Source organism: Equus przewalskii, chromosome 21 (assembly GCF_037783145.1).
Source record: "Equus przewalskii isolate Varuska chromosome 21, EquPr2, whole genome shotgun sequence".
Lineage (NCBI taxonomy): Eukaryota > Metazoa > Chordata > Mammalia > Perissodactyla > Equidae > Equus > Equus przewalskii.
The window spans coordinates 47900186-47923685 of NC_091851.1; the positions used below are offsets into that span (position 1 = coordinate 47900186).

The following is a 23500-nucleotide window of genomic DNA, read 5'->3' on the forward strand; positions in this document are numbered from 1 at the left end:
ACAACTGCTGTCAGAGCTCAGCCTTCGCTAGAATTTCATCTAAGTGGGACCACACAAGAGATGGCCTTTGCCTCTGGCCTCTGGCACTTGGCAGGGTATTTTTAGAGCCCTCCACGTTGTAACAGGCATCCATACTCCGTTCCTCTGTGTCACTGAGCGGTAGTCCACTGCAAGGATGGCCCATGCTCCACATACTAGTCACCACCCGACAGACATGTGAGTGAGTTCCAGTTGGGGCTATCAGAAATAAAGCCGCTGCGAACGTTCTCAACGAGCCTCGTGTGGACGTGTCTCACTTCTCTGAGAGCGGGGCTGCTGGGCCCGGCAAGCACACCTTGCATGTTTCAAGCAGCTGCCAAGCTGTGTGCCCCTACCTGGTTGTGCCCGTTGGCGCTCGCCCAGCAGCGTGGAGGGCTGCGCGACCTCCACATCCACCAACAGGAGGTGCGGTCTGTCCTTTCAATTCTGGCCATGTCAGTGGTGGTGGCATGGCTGGGGTATCCCACGGGGGCTTGAATTTGCATTTCTCTAATGAGTAATGATGAAAGCATCTTTTCACATGCCTGCTGGCCATTTTTTACCTTCTTTTGTGTCCGTTCAAACCTTCTGCCCATTCTCAACAGAGCTACCTTCTTCCTACCACTGAGCTGTAAGACCCCTTCCCGTATTCTGCTCACAAGTTCTGTTAGATAAACTGTCTCGCTCCACGGCCTGCCTTTCATTGCTTAACAATGTCCACCAACTAGCAAAAGTTGTCCTTTAATTCTGAAGCCCAGTTTACTGATCTTTTCCTCTATGGTTCATGCTATTTGTGTCCTAGGAAATCTTTTCCTAACCTGCAGTCATCAAGATCGCCATCTGTTTTTCTACAATTACTCTTTCTTCTTAGGATGGCGACTTCAATGTCACCATCAGTGCGACACACCTTCATTTCTGGGGACTCTGCAGCCAGTCTCTCAGTCCCAAGGCAGACGGAAGCGCTGGTCTCCTCAGGGGCCATCCAGCCGCCTGCACTCCAGCCCTGAGATGCCATCCTTCTGGAAGGAAGGGCACACCTGGTCTGACTGAGCAGGCACTTCTTTAAGACCTCCTCCAGGGCGGGAGCAAGAGTCCAGGACATCACACAGCAAAGCCCCAGTATGCTGGCCTTACTTTCCTCCCCCTAAAACGAGGACCCTACACGGGAAAGGGAAACTGAGGTACACATGCAAGCTAAGCGAAGACCCTAACCAAAGCAAAACAGGACGTGTCGGGTGGATTCCCAGTCTGAAAACGACACTCCAAGCTTCGGGGACACAGCCTCATTTGTAATAACCTGACCTTAAGTGGGGGTGGTAAAATCTTACAAAAGGGACACTTGCCCGAGATGCTTAAACACTTAGCCCTCCTCCCCTCCGCTGTAAACACAGCACTCACACTGTTCAAGCCCGAAGTGCTTCCATCCGCTCTGGAACATATCGGGCTTGGCCACAAAAGGGACCCTGGGCTCCATGGTAAGAGCACGGCAGAACATAAACGTCACTACCAAATGTCAATCATATGGAAAATGACACAGTCCAGGATGCCAAAGACCCACCACATCAACACCAGCCGCTCAAGTTCTTCACCAGGACCTCCAACACAGGGCTACCTGATCAACAAGCATCACTCACAACCCTGTTCCCTGGGAGCTGCCAGGTCCAGCTGCCCCCAGACCCTTCCTCCTACCTCAGCCCTTCTGCCAAGGCTAGCCCCCACCCCCAAGGGCCACCCCAGATGCACTTCCCTCCTTAGCACCAACTGTGTTTGGCCACCATGCCCACTCCGTCCCACCACCAGGACAGGACGCCCCCTCACTGAGGAGGGTCGTTTTCTAACACAAGTACTGAAAATCACCCCTAAAGTCCCCCAAAACCCCCAGAGGGCTCAAGCTGAGCCAGTTCCCTCCAGCAGCAACACGGCCAGGGCCTTCCTGGCACTGGAACACATTGCTGCCTGTTCACCTGAACCCCAGACCAAAGACGGGGCTTGCCTCTGGGGAGCCTGGTGCACCAAAAATGCTTTCTAAAAACACTGAACTCACACTCGGGGACTGAGAAGAGCGACGGTCCATCACTGCACCTGGCTCCCCCGGGCACACCTCCTTGTCCTCTGGAAGGGGCACTGCTAACTGCCCAAGGTCTGGCTGGGACAGGCAGTCAGCAGTGGAACCTGGCTCTCACAAGAGCCCCGCTGGTGGGTGTCACCACCTGGGCCCCGTCCTGACCTTGGCTCAGGACAGTGACAGGCAGAGCCATCTGCAGGGCGAGAGCAGACTTTCCCCTTCCTCTGGCCTCCCAGCGTTCAACCTCTCCCCTGCACTGCCCTCCCCTCCCCAGACAGCCCCTCTTCTGGCAGAGGCCTCACCCACTGCCCTGCACGTGTTCATCCTCCCAGCTCCAGCTGTAACGTCTCTGACTCCCCCACCTGCATCACCTGCACCACGCAACTGTCTCCGTCACTGCCGTGGCTCTTCCAGAAAACAGCAGCGCTCGTGCCCATGCCCAGTGGCCACCATCGCAACTGAGCAGGCAGACGCTGGGCAGAGCACCTGACCCACCAAAGCCTCAGTAACCTGTCTGCAGAGAGGCCAGTGGGGAATGCAGGAGACGCACACAGTGCCTGGCACCACCACCCAGCCCCCAGTGGGCACAGAACTCACGGTACCCTCCTGGGTTCCACTTCTGTCCTGTCTTCCTCCTCCCCCTCCACAACCTCTCCCCAGTCTCCTTCTTTCTGTGACCTGTCCCCTGGCCCATCACCTGCCCTTACAGGGGTAATGTCTCTCACTGTCCCATTCGCACCAGACAAGACCAGGGCACACCTCCTGAGAGCCAGAGGTAGCGGGAGCCTCCCACGGTCTTCCCTGTCTGCTCACTCTCTGAACTCCCAAGGAGGCTGCTCACCGTCAACTCTCCTCAAAATATCCCCAATCATCATAAAATTCTCAGTAAACTGGAAACAGAGAGGAACTTCCTCAACTTGATAGAAAATATCTACGAAAATCCACAGCTAACACTGTACTCAATGCTGAGAAACTCAAAGCTTTCCCACTATGATGAGGAACAGGCAAGGATGTCTCCTCCACCATCCCTTTTCAACATGGCTCTGGAAGTCCTAGCCAGTGCAATAAAAGAAAAGGAAATAAAAGGTATACAGAGTAGAAATGAAGAAATAAAACTGCCTTTGTTCACAGGTCACAAGATTATCCATGAAGAAAATCTGAAAGAACTGACAACAAGAAACTCCTGAAATTAATATGTGGTTATAGCAAGGTTGCAGGATATAACACTAATATACAAAAGTCCATCACTTACCTATATACCAACAATGAACAAATGGAATTTGAAATTAAAAACACAATACCATTTACATTAACATCCAAAAAAATGAAACACTTAGTTATAACTCTAACAAAATACGTACAAGATCCGTACAAAGCCAACTACAAAACTCTGATGAATTAAATCAAAGAAGAACTAAATAAATGGAGAGATACTCCATATTCATAGGAAGATTCAATATTGTCAAGATATAAGTTCTTCCCAACTTGATCTATAGATTTAAAACAATCCCAATCGAAATCCCAGCAGGTTATTTTCTGGATATCGACAAACTGATTCTAAAGCTTATGTGGAGAGCCAGAAGACCCAGAGCAGCCCACACGATACTGAAGAAGAACAAAGTTGGAAGAATGACACTCCCCAACTTCTAGACTTACCATAAAGCTACAGTAATCAAGACAGTGTGGTATTGAGGAGAGAATAAACAAATAGATCAACGGAACAGAACAGAGAGCCTACGGGGCTGGCCCAGTGGCCTAGCAGTTAAGTTTGCACGTTCTGCTTCAGCGGCCTGGGGTTCACCAGTTCAGACCCTGGGTGCAGACCTACACACCACCTGACAAGCCATGCTGTGGCAGGCATCCCACATATAAAGTAGAGGAAGATGGGCACAGATGTCAGCTCAGGGACAGTCTTCCTCAGCAAAAAGAGGAGGATTGGCGGCAGATGTTAGCTCAGGGCTAATCTTCCTCAAAAACAAAAAAAACAAACAAACAAACAACAAAAAAAAAAAACCCAGAATAGAGAGCCTAGAAATAGACCCATATAAGTAGAGTCAATGGGTCTTTGACAAAGGAGCAAAGACAATACAAGGTGGCAAAGGGAGTCTCTTCAACAAACAGTGCTGGAACAACTGGACATCCACATGCAGAAAAATGAATCTAGACACAGGCCTTACACCCTTCATGGACACTAACTCAAAATGAATCATAGACCTAAATGTAAAACACAAAATGAAAAGTCCTAGAAGATAACATAGGACAAAACTTAGATGACTTTGGGTTTGGTGATGATCTTTTAGAAACAACACCAAAGGCACAATCCATGAAAAAGAAAACTGATAAGCTGAACGTCATTAAAGTTAAAAACATTTGCTCAGAGCTGGCCCCATGGCCTAGTGGTTAAGTTCAGCTTGCTCCACTTCGGCAGCCTGGGTTCAGTTCCTGAGTGCAGACCTACACCACTCGGCGGCGGCCATGCTGTCGCAGCAACCCGCATATAAAATAGAGGAAGACTGGTAAGATGTTAGCTCAGGGCGAATCTTCCTCAGCAAAAAAAAAAAAGTCTGCTCTACAAAAGACAGTATCAAAAGAATAAGAAGACAGGCCACAGATGGGAGAAAATACTTACAAAAGATACATCTGGCAAAGGACTATTATCCAGAACATACAAAGTACCCTTCAAACAGTAAGAAAACAGACAACCCAACCAAACATGGGCCAAAGCCGGAACAGGCGTCTCACCAAAGAAGACAGACAGATGGCAAATCAGCAGAGGAAAGGTGCTCCACATCGTATGTCATCAGGGAAACACAAATTAAAACAAGGAGACACCAGTGCACACCTATGAGAACCACCGAAACCCAAAGCCCTGACCACAGCAAACGCGGGCAAGGACGTGGAACAACAGGGACGCTCGTGCACGGCTGGGGGACCCAAAACGGTGCAGCCGCTTGGAAGACGGTTTGGTGGTTTCTGACAAAACTGAGCATACTCTTACCATACGACCCAGCGATCATGCTCCTTGGTATTTACCCAAAGGAGCTGAAAACTTTATGTCCACACAGAAGCTGCACACAAATGTTTACAGCAGCTTTATTCCTGGTCGCCAAAACTCAAGAGGAACGAAGACGTGCTTCAGTAGGTGAATGGATAAATAAACTGTGGTCCATCGGACGGTGGAATCTTACTCAGTGATAAAAAGAAATGAGCTATTAAGCCATCAAGAAACACAGTGGGATCATAAATGCAGTACTAAATGAAAGAAGCCAATCTGAAAGGCTACACACTGTATGAGTCCACCTATCTGACGTTCTGGGGAAGGCAAAACTACGGGGACAGTGAGAAGATCAGCAGTTGCCAGGGGTTTGGGGGAGGAATGAACAGCTGGAGCACAGGGGATTGTCAGGGCAGGGGAACTACTGTGTGCGACACACGACACAGACATGTCACCATACGTTTGTCCAAGCCCGTGGAACTACAACACCAAGAGAGAACTGTCATGCGAACTACGGACTTTGGATAATACGATGTGCCCATGAAGGTTCATCAACTGTAACACACGTACCACTCCACTGGGAGATGTTGATAATGGGGGAGGCTATGTATGTTTGGGGCAGGATATATATGGGAAATCTCTGTACTTTGCTCTTAATTTTGCTCTAAAAATTGAACCAAAAACTGCTCTAAAACAGAAGTCTTTACCAAAAAAAAAAAAACAAGCTATCTAGGATAACTGCTTTGGAGCAGTCCGAGATCCCAGGGCAGCACCCCTAACCCAACCTCTGGGTAGCTGGCTGACCAGCAGAATGATCTCCTGGCTCCCTGCACCCCTTCTCCCGCCAAGACCCCACTAAACCAAGAAGAAAGGAATTTAAATGGTGCCAAGCCGCCAAGAGAAGGAAAGAATACAAGTAGGACAAGAGATTTCAACAAATGCATCAAAGAGGGAAAGCAGACTCCAGGCAGAAGAACAAGATGGGGGTCTGCCCAGAACCCCAGGGGCTCAGGGATGCGCCTGCCACCGACAGTGACCATGGACAGGAACTGAGGGCACGTCTAAATAGCACACAGCAGCCACATGCCCAGGCTCTAGGCAGAAGAATTAATGCTAGAAGGTTCTTTCCTAAGAAACTGAGGACATTCTGGCATCAAGAGGTCCCCCATCTAGTCCCACCTGACCACCTCGAGACGAGGCGTACCAGGGCGCCGCGACGGCTCTGCACCCCTCGTTCATACCATGCTCAGACAAGCCAAGACGCCTAGACGCTTCACGAAAGGCTCCAACAAGACAGCCACCTGAGCACCTACTATGTGCTGAGTGCTGTTCTGTGCACATCAGCAGGGCTCCTCTCTCACGAAGCAACTCAGAGAGAGCTAGGAAGACAGGGCACCCAAAACGAGAGAACACATGAAAACAAACCACCTGAACACAAAAAATGCTCTTGACAAACTAAAAGGCGTTTCAGAGAGGACGGGCAGGAAACTATTGGGAAGAGAGGAAATTCCCACAGAAATAACGGCACACATTGTCCCCAACCTGAGAACTGGAGCACCCAGGGACCCAGGCTCGATGGCAATGCCAGCAGGGGCACGCGCCCAGGAGACCATGAGCATCAGAGGCGGACGAGACCTCCGGCAAAACCGGGCTCAAGGTCAAGTTCCAAAGGCGCCTCCTCTCCGGCCATCTGAGGCTGGGACACAGGTGTCTCAGGCAGCCAGGCAGAGAGAAGTCTGCTCGCCACACAGCCTTCCTCTCAGAGTCACTGGAGACCAGCCCCAGCCTGACGTCAGCACCAGGGGAGGCGGGCTGTGGCGGATACTGAGGGCCCAGCCAGGGCGGGGCCACAGGGGTCGCCTCCAGCCTGCTGGAGGCACACTGCAGGCCCCACCGGGCCGACCTGCTCAGAACAATTCATTGACATCTTTCGTCCGGGCTCCACTGTCAACAGTGTCCTCCTGTCATTCTCATCCAAAAACGCTCCTGATGAACAATCCATTACCATCATCCTTGTGTAATGCGCCCAACACCTCACCCCTCCGGCCACCTTTGGTGCCACCTTGGCGTGGCGACCTACTCTCCAGCCAGGGTGCTCCTCTTCGGAAAAAACTGTATTTCTAGTTTGATCCTGGGACACTGATTTCTCATGGTGACGTAGTGCTCATGGACCCCCACAAACCCAGGGGGCGGCCACCTGCCTCCCTGCCATCCAGCCCAGACCCACCCAACTGCCCCTCTCCTGGCTCCCCCAGCTGCACCTGGCCCACACCTGCTGCCTTCTCCAGGACAAGCTCTTCCTCTCACCCCCGACAGGAGGTGGGGCTCGGCCACTTCAGCTCCTCACCTTCAGCTCCAGGAAGGCTCTTGGCCTGGTGACATCACCCTCCCTCTGGCTCAGCATCCCTCCAGCCCAGCTCCTGTCCTCTCCCTCAGCTACCCCCACAGCCCCTCCCCCAGCACTCTCCTCTGAGGGCCTGACCAGACATCTCACCTCCCACAGCGGCTAGACCACCCCCTCCATCCCTGTAGCCCACTGGCTGCCCTGTCCTCTGACCCTGGGGGCCCCTGGGCCCTGGCCCCCACATTCTCATTCTCTCCCTCCCCTGTGGCAATAGCCGACTTGTCCCAGAAGTACACACTGAGGAGCCACCACGAGCCGTGGGCGGTGGCCACTGAGCACCTGACCAAGCTGTGCGAGAGCAGAGAACACATGAGGGGTTCCAAAGACACAGCAGGAAGCAAAGGACGCCAACAGCTCGGGATGACGTGGATGCCGGTGACGTGTCGATAGGGTAAACCTCGGATGCAGTGAGTTACGTCAGATATAGTAAAATTAACTTTATCTTTTCGTACTTGCACGCTTTTTGTACTTTTTAACACGCTACTAGAAACTTCAAATTATGTGTGGTCCACATTACATTTCTATTGGAGAGCACTGTTCTAAAATCTCTAATCTTTAAGAAACAAGCCTAGAAACAATCAAAGAAATGGTCCTCAGACTCCATTCCCCTTCTAAAACGAGCGTCCCCGAAGCACTGTCTGCAACCCCTCAAGTCGCTCCCTCAGCTTCCAGTCAGGACGGGCCCACCCCGGTCCCCAGAAGCCAAAGCCAAGGGCCTCCATCCTCACCTCCCCAACCGGCCTCCTACTTGGGCAGGCAAAGGCACTCACCTCCCTGACGCACTCCTGACCCATGACCTGCCACTTCTGTGGGTCCCAGGCCCAACGCCACGGCTACCCTTGCGGCTCCCTGTGGGCCCTCTGCCTCACCTGCTCTCCTCCTCAGCGCCCTTTGCTGGCTCCTCCTGTTCCACCTCGAGCTGTCAGAATGTCCGGAACAGGTCTCTGGGCTGTCTTCTTTTCTCCTTGGCTATCCTGCCCCTCCACCAAACCAGGTGAGCACACTGTCCCCATGGTTTAAAATATCACCAATCTTTTAGAGATGCCACCCCTGCACTAGATCCCCAGCCCTGAACCCACCTCTGAATTTCAGGCTCACATCTCAGTTCTCCCTGACTGTCCACCTGGATATTTGGTGGGCAATCCAAACTTATACATCTAGAACCAAGCACTTTAGTTTTCATCAACAAATAACTAGCCTGTTCTCAGAATCTTTCAGATATCGCTGGAAAGGGGAAATCCGTGTGGCCCTGTGAACCACAGTTTGGCCATATCTCCTAAGCTCCCACAACAAGTCAAGTGCGTTCTCTGCTGCCCAGAGCAGGAGACCTGGGCGAGGTATGAGGGCCCTTATCACGAATGACAGAGAGGAGATACAGAAGCTGTGGTGTCTCCAGTTGACAAACCATCCCAGAGCACAGGAGGGAAGAATCTTCAACATGACATTTAAGTGGCAAAGGTACCAAAAGATGACCCACAGCATGGTGCTCTTTATACAAAATTAAAGCTAAAATAAAACACGTGTTTAGCAATGTTTAGGAAGAGGCCATGAGCAGGTAGGAAAAAGGAAGCAAAGCCAGGGTGACCACAGGGTCAGGACAATGGCTGCCAGAGGCTGGGGGCTGTGGGGTTCAGACAATCACGTGGGATGCTGGCAAGGTCCCAGCTCTGCTGTGGGTGCTATCGGTAGGTGCTTATTAACCTGTTGAAACGACACCTAAACAACGCGGGCCACGCAAGGACCGAAGATTGTGGCTGCTCAAGCGTAAGCATGTGAGATGCAGCAACATCCCCTCCCGACTAACGGCCTCCCAGACTTCCCGCCTGTCTGCCAGGCAGTCAGACCACAAACACCTCCAGGAGACTCCCTGACTCACGCCACAGACATCCTGCCACGCGAGGGCCACGCTGATGCTGAAGTTCACAAACGTGGCACAAGCCACGCTCTCTGCCCTCAGCTGCTCCTGCTTAAATGGCAAGATCGCAGGGGAGACTAACAGGTAAGCCCACTGAAAGGCCCACCTGGACAGCCTCAGAACCACCTGCCCCACGACCGAGACTGGCAGAGATGGGCCTCAGTGAGACACACTGGTCCTGAGACGGCACCCCGCTCTGCCGAGAGGGCCACAAAAGCCAGCGTGCAGAAGCAGTGCTGGAGCTGGGGCCTGAATAACGAACAGAAGCACCCAGAAAACAACGTTCTCAGCAAAGAGAAGAGCAGTTGTAAAGTGCAGCGCTGATCTGGCGTACCAACCGACAGGAAGAAAGCAGTCGTGGGCTGGAGCACGGGGGCCAGACTATGAACTCCCCGCAGTGAGGCCACTGTCAGTAGTCTGGGCTTCGTTCTAGAAGTAACCAGAAATCGGGGGAGGTCCTTAAGTGGAGCAGCCCCAAGCAGAAGGGAACTTAGTGAGGAATGACCTTAGGCAAAAGCAGCCGAGAGGGAGCGCACAACCAAGGGGCAGCAGGGGCACCTGAGGGACCAAGGCCACACCTCCCACGGCTGGAGCTCCAGCCAGCGCCTGCCCACAACGCTGCACTGAGCATCCACTGCCAATTACATCCGAGAGTTGGCTTGAAAAAGTTTAAAATCCACACAATTACAAGAATAAACACTCTGGGATCTACCGCCCAGAACAAATGACTGTCAAAATTTACCATAACAGCTTCAGGTCTCTTTAAGAAAAATAAAATATTACAGATAAAGGTAAAGGTCCCATCCCCAGGCAGCCTCCTCAGAAGCAGCCACCTCCAGGGAGCTCAAGCACATCCTGTGGATGACTTCCCACCCTTGAACAAACACATGCCCAGGACACACAGGCGTGGAGCACACAGACCCCAACAACGTGTGTCCTTTCAAAGCCATGGAAATGGACTCACACTGTGCACCACCCCCAACCTGCTTTCTGTGCACGGCGTACGTCTGCCATCTAGCCGTGCTAACACCAGGAACAGAGTCCAGTCACTTCGCACAGCTCTGCACTGTCACACGCTGTCCCTTCACGAGTATGTCCTCGAGGTGAAACCCCATCAGTCTCACTAAGGCTAGGCCTGTGGCTTTTCCAACTGGGGACACAACAGTTTTCTCTAGAGTAGTGAGTCCAAGGCAGGTCGGCAGCAGCCCCACCCACACTAGGAGATTGATGGCAGCCCCCGAGGCTGCCGAGCTGACACGGTCCCCAAGTGCAGTCTTAGAGACCTATGCGGAAGTTTGTCTGGACTGCAAGCCCCCCAATGTTGGAAGAGGGCAGCCTCCACCATCGGTCCCAGGACCAGCACCCAGTCACTGGTTTCCAAACTCAGCATGAAATGAAAGCAGGGGCCGGACCACTGACTGCCCAGGCGAGGCCACCAAGGCCCAGAGAGGTCAGGATCCTTGCATGGACTCACACGACTCCTGATGAGCTCTGGTTCAAGGCTCTTTTCCAGGCCTCCCTGCAGCCAGACAAAAGCCCTGCACCCCACCTGGAGGCTGCCTTTACTGTATCGCTCCAGGGCCTCACAAGGAGACGTTCTGAACTGAGTTTCTTGACCGCTAAATACATAACTAAGTGGCACGAAACCTGGTATTACCTAATCAGTCCAAAGCAAGAGAGGAAACTCCAGTGTCCAAAACTCAATAGAACAGACGGAATGCCTATGGTGAGAAATCACACCAGGGGAGGGAGCGGCTAATGATACTCCACTGCAGAAAGGACATTATATTTACACCCGCCTCCACCCCTTACAAACTGATCTATTGCGGCTCCCCAGCACAACCCCATCAGAAAGTAATTCCTTAAGGACGGGAACTGTCCTACTCCAGCACAAGGTCTGACCTGAAGTTGGTGCTTAATTAATGTTTGCTGACCCACTGACTGACCAAACTCACAAACCACTGCCCAGGCGTGCGAGGCCATGTGCGGACCTGCAGGTTGTCCACCAAGACAGCCCCCAGGCACAGGCTGAAGGACCCAACAGGCTCTGCAGTCAGGAGAAAGGGACCTGCACCTCAAGGCCAGGCTGCCTCATGACCACTCACCCCTGCCGGCCAGCCAGCAGGATTCACCTCAACCTGAGTGCCTGCAGCCCATGCAAAGCAGAGCCCACAGGAGCCGTTCAGGACCTTTCAAAGCTGGAACCATGAAGCCCAGGTCCCTGCTACTGTGAGAAGTCCAATGGCCACCGGAGCAGGCCCATGCCCTTCTACACTGGGTCTCCGTGACAGAGGGCCCCGACAGAGGGCCCCCACCTGTCTCCCGAGGCTCGCCCTCACTCACGTACTCCAGCACAGGACTGCTCTGACCCCCCTGGGGCCTTCCACTGCTGTTTCCTCCGCCTGGAAGCCAGTCCCGGGCTGCACGCCACTGGCTCCCTTCTCACCACCCAGGTCTTGGCTCCGAGGGCACCTGCTCTGAAAGGCCTTCCCCGGCCCATGCAGCAGTGCCCCCTGGGCACCCAGGCTCAGCACGCTGTTTATTCCTTCATCACACTTATCGTGATGAGAAAACGTGGACGCTCTGTTTACTTCCTGACTGCCTGGCCCCCACCAAACTAAACCGCCCCCAGAGCAGGGCTCCACCAGTCCTGGGACCCCAGGCTGGACCCCCAGCACCCACAACAGCCTTCCTCACGGCTCATACACACCCTGGAAGGAACGATTACAAACGAGCCACGGTCTCAATCAATGTTCATGTGAAGACGTTTAAATTCACTTAGTCAAATAAATGCAACTTAAAACCAGAGACAACTTTCTAAGGAAGCCTTTGGAATGGTACTGATTTCTAAAAAGTCGTATTTTGGCCATGGTTCTAAAAACAATGGTTTTAAATGGGTAAACAGTCGAGCCCTCTGGAAGGCAATTTGTATCAAACACTTGAAAATGCTCAACCCAGCAGATGCACACAGAGCTGTGCACAGACCTCCAGCTAAGGGTCATTTATACAGACAAGTGGATATTACCCACAGCAGCCTGTCCCAGGGGCCTGTGACAAAGTGACGGCCTGTCACAGTAGAGAACCAGGCAGAAGAAGGGAGCTTCAAGACCACCGAGGGGCGGGGGATGCACTCAAAACACAAGCAGGATAAGGCAGGTGACACACTGGGACCACAAACCATGCTAATTTTGTAAAGACCAGAAGTGCATCTGCATGAACACAGGCTGAAGTGATACAGGCCCAAAAGTGAACAGTCCGGGCAAAGGAGGACTACTAGTGGTTTTCTTTTCTTCTTCCTAGTTTTTTCTTTCCAAACTTCTTATAATGAATAAAAATAATTTTATAATCAGAAAAAACAGGTAGGAAAAGAAGTCATTTCTAAGTGACTAACAATTTTTAATTTAACTAATAGTCAATCAAGGCTTTCCTTTCTCACTCCTCAAATAACTGTCGTAACACTCAAGATGCTACTGTTGTGCAGCATTTTTACAAGATCAAACTCGACACGAAGAAGGCCTGTTCCGTTATTTGCTGTGCTAACACCCGACATCTATCCACATAAACCCGTAAATGGATTATACCAAAAACCACAAAGACAAAGGTCCTCCGTGAAAGGCATAAAATTCCTTTAAAAACTCTTCTTGAGCAGCTTCCCACGAACTTCAAGACAAAGCTTAAAAGCGGAAAAAGCTGTCTCCTTCCCCTTCACCCACAATGGTAAGACGGCCGGCCGTGCAGCACGCCCACCCCGCCGCCCCCAGCGCCGTCCCTCCCCAAAGCCCTCAGTCTCATCGGCTGACCCACAAGGCCTTTCTCTGCACTTGGCAGAGTGTTCTGGGCCAACGCCTGCCGCTTTAGCCACCAGACTCACACCTGGAAGACCACGCACAGCACTGGGGAGGTGGGCTTAGCTGTCCTGGCTCCTAGTGTCCCGCCCTGGCCACTCAGTGTGTACTCAGACCACTGACCCCCAAAACAAGTCACTTCAGAACTACAGAAAGTTCTTACCACTTGCTCCTCAGTTCTAAAAGCTGACGTCCAATTTGATGCGATCGTAAAGAACAGTTTGAGGACATCCCCAACCTCTGGAGTTGGAAAACATTCGGAAGTAGGCCCTCTGGGACACAAGTCCCCCAGTGTCAGCACCGATGTCCTGCACCACCTCCCACCTGGTCACACTCCTCCTCACAAGTTTGGGGGTCAAAAGCAGCATGGATGTCCTTTCCTCCGGGGCCATGTGGAAGAAACGGACGGTCCCAGCAAGACTTTACCCTCAGGAGGGAAGAACGAAGGCCTGGCTTGGCCTCACAGGGCGGCAGAGCTGCAGTGGGGCTCTGAGCTCAGGGGCAGCTGCATGCCTGGCCAAGAAGCCCACCCCGGGAGGCAACGGAGCCTCAGCGCTCCAGCCACCGCCTCCCCCACAGTACGCAGCAGCGCGCCAGGCAGGCAGCCAGAGAAGGACGCACGACTAACGAGGGCGGCATCCATACATGTTCAAATTTGTGGGAGGTGGAGGGTCCTAAATTGTGGACAATTTTCCTATCTTTGTTTTTTGAAGGTTTTAATTCCTTGGTGCAGATATTCAAGGATATGTAAAAATCAAAAACTGTTAATTCAAAGCTTTCATGGCCCCACCACAGAAATATAAAGTTCCCAATTTGCAAACATAACTTTTTGATCTACTTCACAGGGGTGCTTTATTCTAAGTAAAAAGTTCTAAAGCAGATGCGTGTGTAATTTACAACGCCACGACGCCATGGCAACCTCGGGCCCAGCTGGAAACGGAACAGCCGCAGTCACCGCCAGGTGCACCCAGGACACAGGGTCCTGCTGCAGAGAGCTCCCCTCTCCTTTGGTTTTCTTACTTAATTTAACCATTTTATTACTATCAAAGGCCTGATTAAACAAAAGGCTGCTGACCTCCAGCCTAAGACAAATTTCAGAGGTGAGAGCCCTGAACAGTAAGGATTTCCCGGCACAAGCAGCAAGATCTCAGGCTCCTGCCACCCTCCACACGAAGAAGAGTAAAGCGCTTTTGAGAACCATGCAAATTACCCCAAATCTCAGGCAAGCTTCTCCAGAGTCCTTTTAAATCTCTGCTTCAAGATTTTCAAAAACAGCTGTTAATTATGTTTTGATCAACTCACACATAACCAGCTATTTATAAAAGCCTTCTTCAAATGTATCATTTAAGATGAGGAAAGCTTACATTTATGAGCTGAAATGAGCTTTGGAAGCATATCAGGAACTACCTTCATCCTGCAACTTCAAGCAAACGGGCACATGCACACCCCACTGCTCTGTCCCACTCTGCTGCTCCATTTCTAGGGCAGGGTCTGAACCGGGTCAGTCCCGTTCTGATCAAACACGGCTGCCGGAGGGCCCGGGGCCCACCTGCCAGAAACCCGGGGCAGGGGTTTAAGGGCATCTCCCGCCGCACGACTGAGAGCCCAGGCTCTCAACCTCCGCATCCAGAGGTGACAGAACAATCCCGGGAGCTGGCCCTCCAGCCTCCTCGGGTTCATTGGCCACCTACGTAGCCAGGGTGCCACTTTCCTAACAACCTCCTTATGGGGGCCTAGCAAATTGGGATCTAGCCCTCATGTGGCAAACGTAAAGGACTTGGAAAGGTGTCATCTTTCCAAACTCCAGTAACTCTGCCAGAAGCGCAAGACACTCACTGCCCTCGAGCACAGTAAGCAGTGAGGAAAGATACCCCAGGAGGGTCTCAGGGACCCCTCTCCTGTCGTTGCTAAAATGCGAGGATCACCAGCTCCAAAAGCCACTCACATATGCAGGAAACATCAACCCAAACCGAGTCATCAAGACAGCTTTGTCCACACTAAAGACGATGGGGACAGCCAGGAGCGAAAGCCGGACAGAGAAGAGCGACTGCCTGCTCGCCCCGAGGGCCTCCGCACCCAGCCAGCAGAGTGGACGCAGTGCTCAGGAAAGCCAACTCCGTCTTACACTAAGCAGAGCTGTCCAGTGCTGGCTGGGTACGCCTCCCAAGAAGTTATTCTTCTTTTTTCAAATGTCACTCATCTAAGTATATCAAGAGGAAAATTCAGTTAAGACCTTTGGCCTCAAGCAAGCCCTACAACCCAGGCCCGCCCTCTGCAGGCAGCTGCACTTCCTACCTCCCGTGTGTGCAGAACATAGCCCTCACGTCCACGATCCACGTGTGACAGCCTCAACCACTTTCTCACTTACAGAAACAGAGTCAGCCGCTGCACCACGCTCCTCGGTCACTGAGAACTCCTCCAGTCTGGGGATGGTTTTGATGGAAATAAAGCTGTCTTTTTAGATTTTGCTACTTCTACAGCAACATAATGTTTGAAAATCAGTGAAAACTGGAATGGAACTTGGACAGTGTATGAATAATAAATGCTACTTGACTGCAGTGTATACTGTTCATCCCAATGGAATTTCACAGTGCTTCACAAAACAGTCAGCCCCACTTTCTTTTTTTTTAATTTTAATTTTTTTTTTGAGGAAGATTAGCCCTGAGCCAACTGCTGCCAATCCTCCTCTTTTTGCTGAGGAAGACTGGCCCTGAGCTAACATCCATGCCCATCTTCCTCTACTTTATATGTGGGACGCCTACCACAGCATGGTGTGCCAAGCAGTGCCATGTCCACACCCAGGATCCGAACTGGCCAACCCCGGGCCACCAAAGCGGAATGTGCACACTTAACCGCTGAGCTACTGGGTCGGCCCCTCTTTTTTTTTTTTTTCCTAAAGATTGGTACCTGGGCTAACATCTGTTGCCAATCTTCTTTTTTTTCCTCCTTCTTCTTTCCCCGAAAGCCCCCCAGTACACAGGAGTATATTTTAGTTGTGGGTCCGCCTGGTTGTGGCATGTGCGACACCGCCTCAGCATGGCTTGACGAGCAGTGCTAGGTCCGTGCCCGGGATCCAAACTGGCGAAACCCTGGGCCACCGAAGCAGAGCACGAGAACTTAACCACTCGGCCATGGGGTCGACCCCCTCAACCCCACTTTCTAGCTGGGGAAACTGAGGCTCCAAGGATCCATATACTCTGTCCCAGATCAAACAGCAAGAGTGCCCTCAAGTAACAAAATCTAAGCTTCTAAGAATGTCCCCTATGCCAAAGCACTTGCTGCCAAAGTTAGCCACCAAAATTTCCAGTTCCTGCCCTCCACACTCTACCACCTAGCTCAGGTCAGTGCTCCCAGAATTCAACTGGGCCCAAGCCGCACAGCCAGCTCCTAGTGGACTTGTTTTTCTTCCCCCCGCGGATAGGAGTTCAATTCAACTCACTATGGATGGGAACCACGACTGTCCTTATAAACATATTAACCTTAGGAGTAGTCATTGTAAAAAACTTGCATGCAAATGTTCTCCAGGCCGAGGTATCCAGGCCAACGGTGAGGAAATGGTTTCTGTCCTGGAATGAGAACCTACACTTTGGCCAAACCTTAGAGCAACAGGAGAGCAAGTTCTCTGTGAAAGCAGAAGAGACATACACTACAGAAAATGCTAATTAGCCATGCCAAAAGATGACCTTTATATGAGAGCATCTTTAACGTAACGCCTACCTGAAAAGATCTTTTTTTACACACATGCTAATTTGGGTGTCATCACTTTTTTCTTCTTTCAGCTAGAATCATAACATTACTTGACGTGATGACTATTCCAGGCTGTTTCTAACTACTGCTTTTCAGTGTTCTCCCGACAACTGCCTTTGCTGCAACGACTCTACAGACTTCTTAAGTGATCTTGTTATTTCCACAGTGGATAAAACTCAAGGCTCTGCTACCTTCACAGGAGCACGTTAATTACAATAACATAAACATCTCTTTATAAAACTGTCCTGACAAAGAAGACTAAGACTGAGCTTGCTAAAACCAAACTCAACAGGAGCTACAGTCGGCTGTCAGAACGAAACACGCCAGGCCTAAGCCCCGCCCTTGCTGAGACCTCAGGGAGACCTCCATCCCTCTCCTCTCCCACCCTCAAAACTGACCTACCGGAGGAAAGCACTGGGAGGGGTGAGCCTCTTCACACAGGCTCCAATTGCCAACAGTCTGTTATCTCACTTGACACCTATGTGTGGCTTTGAAAACCCTGCCCGCCCCTAATCACTGAATTGTAACAAGAATGAGTTATTCACCAAGCAATAGTCATTTCTGTAAGTTAGTTCTGCCTCCACTTTATACATTTTTATGATGAAAGATTTCAGTGAAGAGGAAACATCAACTAGAAGGATTTACTATTTCCTGATCAACCAATGGTACCATGTAGCTACAATATTCATGATCTGGCATTTTGATTTACAGAATTAAACTACACAGCTTTGGGAGTAGTTTTAACTATACTTTTTTTGCTTCTATTGTTATTAAAATGAAGTAACATAATCAGTGTTCCTCATCAGCCAATGGAGGGGATATGAAGAGATAAATGTAAATCTTTTATTTTCTAGAAAGCATGTGGCCCCTTTTAAAGCACAGCTCTCAACATTTGTCACCCAAACGTCAACACGAGCTGTTCTCTGCTTTCACATACATGAGACTAACACAAAGACTCACGAGAACTCATGCAAAGAGTCAGTGTTTTTACAGTTTTTTCCAAAGAGTTGTCTACTTGTCACATCCAGACATCCCTAACACTGACATCAGAAAAGCAGATGAAAGTGACTCCAGGGTCACTCCTGACAAAGACGGCAGAGACGCCCCTTTCCAGCCCCAGAAGAAATGAGGCTCAGACCAAAGGCACCCAGGCAACCCCAAAGCGCCACACCTGCAGGCCTCACACACGCCCCTGCCAGCCAGGCCACGACCGGCCTCCCAGAGTCCCTGACAAGCTCACAGCAGTTTTAAATAACAAAAGTGCAGCGCGGGGAAGCGCCCCTGCTGTGCTGTGTGTAAGGCAAGTGCTGAGCCGCGCAGGGCCGCTGAGGGCATTTTACAGATGGGTCAGAGCACCGGACCGGTTTACATAACATGCTACGACCATGAATTCCCTCTTTTAAATGTTACTGAAGATCAGCCATATTTTCCACTAAAAGGTCAAAACACACATAATGAGCAAAACAGAAGCTTCAATAAAACACACCTACAAACTCAAAAACAAACAAAACGTGTTGTAAGGGACACCTCAGTTCCTCTTAGGTAACTCATTTCCCATCGCCGTCTCCTCCTCACAGCACAGCAGCCCCCACTACCACCCCCAGAACACTGTTTCTGGCTGTAACCTTTTCCTATTCGTAGGAACAGATTCCTGCCAGGCTCCACCGTCAGTCCCGAATCCCACGGACTCTGACAGGGAAACCTCTCCTCCGCAAGACAACGAAATTCTTCCAGTGGCCAATCCCTCCTTTCGGAAAGCACGAGGGGACACGGGAGGTGCCGTTTCCACTACTGCCACCGCAGCGGCCGCTACAGCAGCACATGTTACTACAGAGCCAGGGAGGAGCTCTCCAGAAGCTCAGCACCCGCAGGCAGTCCACGCAGCTGAGGTGGAGGAGATGGAACAGAAAACAGGGTGCCTCACGTGCTAAAGTTCCTCTCGCCTAAGAATCCCAAAACAAAGCAGCATGACACATTGTGCCGTGGGGGACCCTTTCACCATCAAACTCGAACAACCCTAAAGAACTGCCAAGATGACAGCCAACTGAAAGTGGCAAATACAGAGGCTGCGGGCCGCTGGCTCCCTGCGATCCTGCAGCATCCATACCTCCAGGAGACCCAGCAACCGGAGCGCACATGCCCACCCCTGACCTCAGAGGAGCACAGTAACGGGCATCCTCCGAGCGATAACACTGCTGAACAACACTGTGGCTCTGGGAAGCACTGAAATGCCACCGCAGAGCCCGGAGTTGAGGCAAGGACACAGACCAGGAAGGGTGTGTGCCCAGGATTCCTCCAAGGCTCACCTGGGATCTCTGCCATCCCGGTGTTAGCAGGGAAGCGGAAGCTTTCCATGCAGACGTGCCCAGCCTCAAGGAGAGGCGTCACTCTGCCTGATCTCACCGGTGGGGGGGGGGGGGGTCCCTAACTCAGCAGCAGAAGGGGACACCTATCCCAGCCCAGGGTAATAAAGAAGCAAGAGAGTTCACTGAGGACACAGCCACATATGTGATCCCAGAGACCAGGAGACACCACGTGGAAGAAAACCTTGGACCCAAGCTAGTCCCCACATCCTATGTATAACCCACTGAGTTGTCCCCGGGAGCTCCTGCTGCTACTGCTCTCCACACGGGAGCAAGGGGCAGGGGCACACCCGGCCAGGAGAGGAGAAGAGAACCCGCCCAAGTGCGAGCAGTGGCAGAGAAACTTTGCAGTGCAAAGTCGGCGCTGCAGCCAACCCTGCACGAGGAGAGACCCCCGCTGCCGCATCACGCCGGGCACGCCGCCACCCTCGCACGCGCGCGCGCACACACACACACACTCAAAGGACTCTCCCGCACCCGAGCAGAGGTGCACCCCGGCACGCTGCAGGCCTGTGCAAGACCGTGACCTCAGCGTCCTGCCGGGCCCACAACTTCCTGGACTCCCGGCTGGGGCAGCAGAGCCCCGCCCGGCGCGGCCACTCACCTGGGGGCAGCTGGAAGTTCTGGATGTTGGTCGGGTTCTGAGGCGGCTGCGGCAGGCGAGGGGCGAGGACCGTGGGCGTCAGCGTGGCCCGGATCCCGCTGGCGGGGGCCGAGGGCGTCCTGGGCAGGCTCTGGGTCACCGCGCCGGCCGAGCCCTTGGGCAGCCCGGTGGGGGTGCCGGGGGCCGGCGGCGGGAGGCCGGCGGCGGCGGCGGCGGGCAGCGCCCCTTGCATAGTTGGCCCGAGGATCATGCCGGCCCCCGCGCCGGCCGGGCAGCTGGCCGCCAGGGTCTGCGGCGGCGGGGGCGCCGGCGGCAGCGCGGTCTTGGGCGAGTCGGCCTTGGCCACCTGCGCGGGCGCCGCGGCGGGCCCGGGCTGACTGTTGGCGGCGGGCGCGGGGGCGGAGGGCGCGGGCGCGGGGGGCGCGGGGACCGGGGCGGGGGGCGCGGGCGCGGGGGGCGCGGCGCTGCCGCCGTTCTGCGCGGCCGCCGGGGGTCCGGCCGGGTGGCCGGGCGGCCGGGCCAGGCTGGCGGCGGCGGGCGGCGGCGGGGCGGCGGCGGGCGCGGGGGGCGCGGCGGGCGCGGCGGGCGCTGGGGGCGAGGGGGCGCGGGGCGCGGGCGCGGCGGGGGCGCCGAGGAAGGGCGGCGTCTGGATGACAGTGGCGGCGGCGGGCTTGGGCGGCGGCGGCGCGGGCGCGGGCCCGTTGTGGAGCAGGCTGACAGCAGGTGCGGCGGCGGCGCGGAGCGAGTTCCCCAGCGCGGCGCTCCCATTCAAAGTTTGCGCGGCGCCGGGGCCGCCGGGCGGGCCGTTGCGGGCGGCGGGCTTGGCGGCGGGCTCGGGCGCGGCCGCGGCCCCGGCTCCCGGCGCGCAGGCCCCGGCCCCGGCCCCGGCGCCCGGCCCCGCGCCGGCCTCGAGCGCGCTCAGCTTCGCGGCGGGCCCTGCGGGGACAAGCGGGGCGGCGCGGTGAGGACGCGGGCCCGGCCGGCGCCCGCCCGCGCTCAGGCCGCGCCGCGCTCTACCTGCGGGGGGCGGCTCCGGCGCCGCTGCGGGCGCGCCCTCGGCCGGCACGGCTCCGGCTCCGACATGGTTCCCGAGCGCGCCGGCGGCCGCGGCCCGCGCCTCGGGCGCGCGGGGCGCGAGGTGGTGGTGGTGGGCCGCGCTGGCCGCCAGCTGCGACTCGAGCGAGCCCACCAGGTCGCTCACCACTTTCTCGTCCACCTCGCTGTTGAAGAAGACCTCGTCCAGCAGATCCGAGCCCGCCGCCATCTTTCCTCCTCGGCCCGCCGCCGCCGCCGCTCGGCCGGCGCTGGGCGGGGAGGAGGCTCCGCGCGGGCGGGCGGGCTGGCGGGCGGGCGGGCGGGCGCGGGGGCGGGCGGGGGGCGGCGCGCGCCGGGCGGGGCGGGGGCGGTGGCCGGGCGGGGGGCGCGGGCGGCCGGCGCGGGGGGAGGGCGGCGGCGGCGCGCTGCGCAGGCGCGGCGGCGTGCCCGCCCCCGCCCGCCGCCCGGCGCCTCGCCATTGGCCGCGGCGCCCCCCGCCCGGCCGCCCTGCGCCCAGCGATTGGCTGCGGCGCGCACTTAAAAGGCGCGGCCAATGGCTGCGAGCGGCAGAGGCCGGGGCGCGGGCGGGCGGACGGGGTGCGGCGGGCGGGCGAGCGGGCGGCGGGCGCCCTCGGGCCGACGGGGCGTGGGGGTGCGGCCCGCCGGGAGGGCCTGGGGCCGACGCTGGGGCGGCGCGGCGGGCGGGGACCTCGGCCGTGGCCTTATGGGGGGCGGCGGCGATGACTCGCTCTTTGTCTCGCTCGCTCCAAAATGGCTGCGGCCGGAGCTGACGGCAGCACCGGGCGGGCGGGCGAGGGAGGCCGTGCTCTCAGAGCCCGAGGCCCCTCCGCACCGCGGCCTGCGGGGACCCGGCGCCCGGGGATGCGCTGGCCGAGGCCGGGCTCGGGGCCCGGGGTCCGCGGCAGCGAGGAGGAGGGAAGCTCCCCGCGGGCGTGGGGGCGGGGGCGGCGCGGGGCTCGGAGTCCCGGGCGGGGCGAGCGCAGTCTGCCCTCCGGCCGCCGGTCCCCGGTCGCCCGAGGACGGGCCTGCGGGGCAGTGAGCGTGCCTCCCCTCGGGCGCGCGCTGTGGGCGAGGGCCGCGGGGGGACCCGGTGTGCCCGGGCTGCGTCAGCCCCGCAGCACCCAGCGTGCCCGCCGTCTCCTCCGGCCGCGCGGACCCGACACGAGTGTCTTGTGAATTATTAGGCGAAGCGACAGCGCCTGTCGGGGACCCGTAGTTCGACAGGGAGCAGCCCGATCTGGAGGTCTTTCTGTGTTCCTTATTTTCCTATTCTTTCCTTTTGATAAAGTAAGTTCTCTGAAATAACGTTTACGAGCACCTTCTCTATGGAGATATTTCAGTACAGTTCGCTCTCTGTCCGTTTTTTGTTTTAAGCAAAAGCTGGCGTTCCAGGACATTTCTAGCGGTGGTTTTCTCCCTTTTGTTGGGAAGCCCGCAGAGAAGTGAGGGCCTGCTGGCCTCAGGCCTCGCTGGGGACGCGGTCACATGACCGGGCTCCTGCCGAACCGCCGCGGCCACAACAACAGCCCTGCGCGCCACGGGCGGGGCGCTGACGTCGGAGGGGCTGACCCCCCGCTGGCCCCGCGGGCGGACCTCCCGGGGCGGCCCGCGCGGGCCCGGGAGCCCTCCCGCCCGCTGACTCCTGCCTCGCCAGCCTGCGCGCCCCTCCTCCCGGGCTCTGGGTGCCGAGCAGCGGGATTGGAGCCCAGGAAAGGTGCCTCCCCCGGGGGGAGTGTCCGGGGGAATCCTGCGAACGGAGCTGGCATTTTGCACCTGAACTTCAGTGCCCTGCAGCGGGGGAAGGAGAGGCCTGGAACAGAGCGCTGCGGTAGGGGACCGAGCCCGCGCGCCTGCGCCCCGTCTCCACGGCGCCTTGAGCGCAGCCGGCGGACGGCCTGGTATTGAAACCATAGCAGAAGTGTGGAGTTACCTGTACAATCTCACGATCTTTCAGGGTCGACAAGTGATTAGATAACTTTAAAGGAGGTCAACCAAAAGTGTCAGCAGGCCCACCTCTGCCCCACGTGCCACGTCTGTAGTGGGGAACAGGGGGATACCATAGTCTGCACCCCCGAAACACTCAGATTGGAGCCGGGGTGCAAGAGCAAGCGGCGTGCCACAGGCACAGCCCTGGATGCCTCAGAAAGCGCCGCCCGGCTTCCGAGGCCCCGCCGGCCCCGCGTCACCGGGGAGGCCCCGCCCTCAGCCCGCCCCGCTGCATCGCCCAGATCTTCAGGAAGGCGAGGTCGGCGGTGCCGTCTCAGGCCGCTCCCACACCCCCACGGAACGGGGCCTCCCTGAGTTCTCTGAAGGCCCACCAGGACCCCTCCAGCCCGGTGTAGGCCCCTGGCCTCCGAAAGCTGGGCGCATGCGTCCTCGGTGCGTGCGGGGAGGGCTCGCTTTTCTTCTCACCGGCTCCCCGCGCCTCTTCCCGGCAGTGGTGCTGACATCACCCCTAGAGTCCTCGGGGGGCCCCCCCTCCATCCAG

The 23500-nt window shown here is 55.5% G+C and overlaps 1 protein-coding gene across 2 annotated transcripts in view; it reads right to left on the reverse strand.

Moving 5' to 3' along the window:
* Positions 1-21310, reverse strand: part of TAF4 (TATA-box binding protein associated factor 4) — a 75988-nt gene extending 54678 nt beyond the window's left edge. The window contains exons 1-2 of one of the 2 annotated variants that reach the window (XM_070587693.1): positions 20974-21310; positions 19957-20892 (exon numbers count right to left, since the gene is read on the reverse strand). In XM_070587693.1, coding sequence (XP_070443794.1) covers positions 19957-20892; positions 20974-21220 — 1183 coding nt within the window. In that variant the 5' untranslated portion in view covers positions 21221-21310. Of the gene's footprint in view, positions 1-19956 lie in introns of both variants that reach the window. The other variant, XM_008520222.2, reaches the window with a different exon arrangement.
* Positions 21311-23500: the final 2190 nt, after the last annotated feature.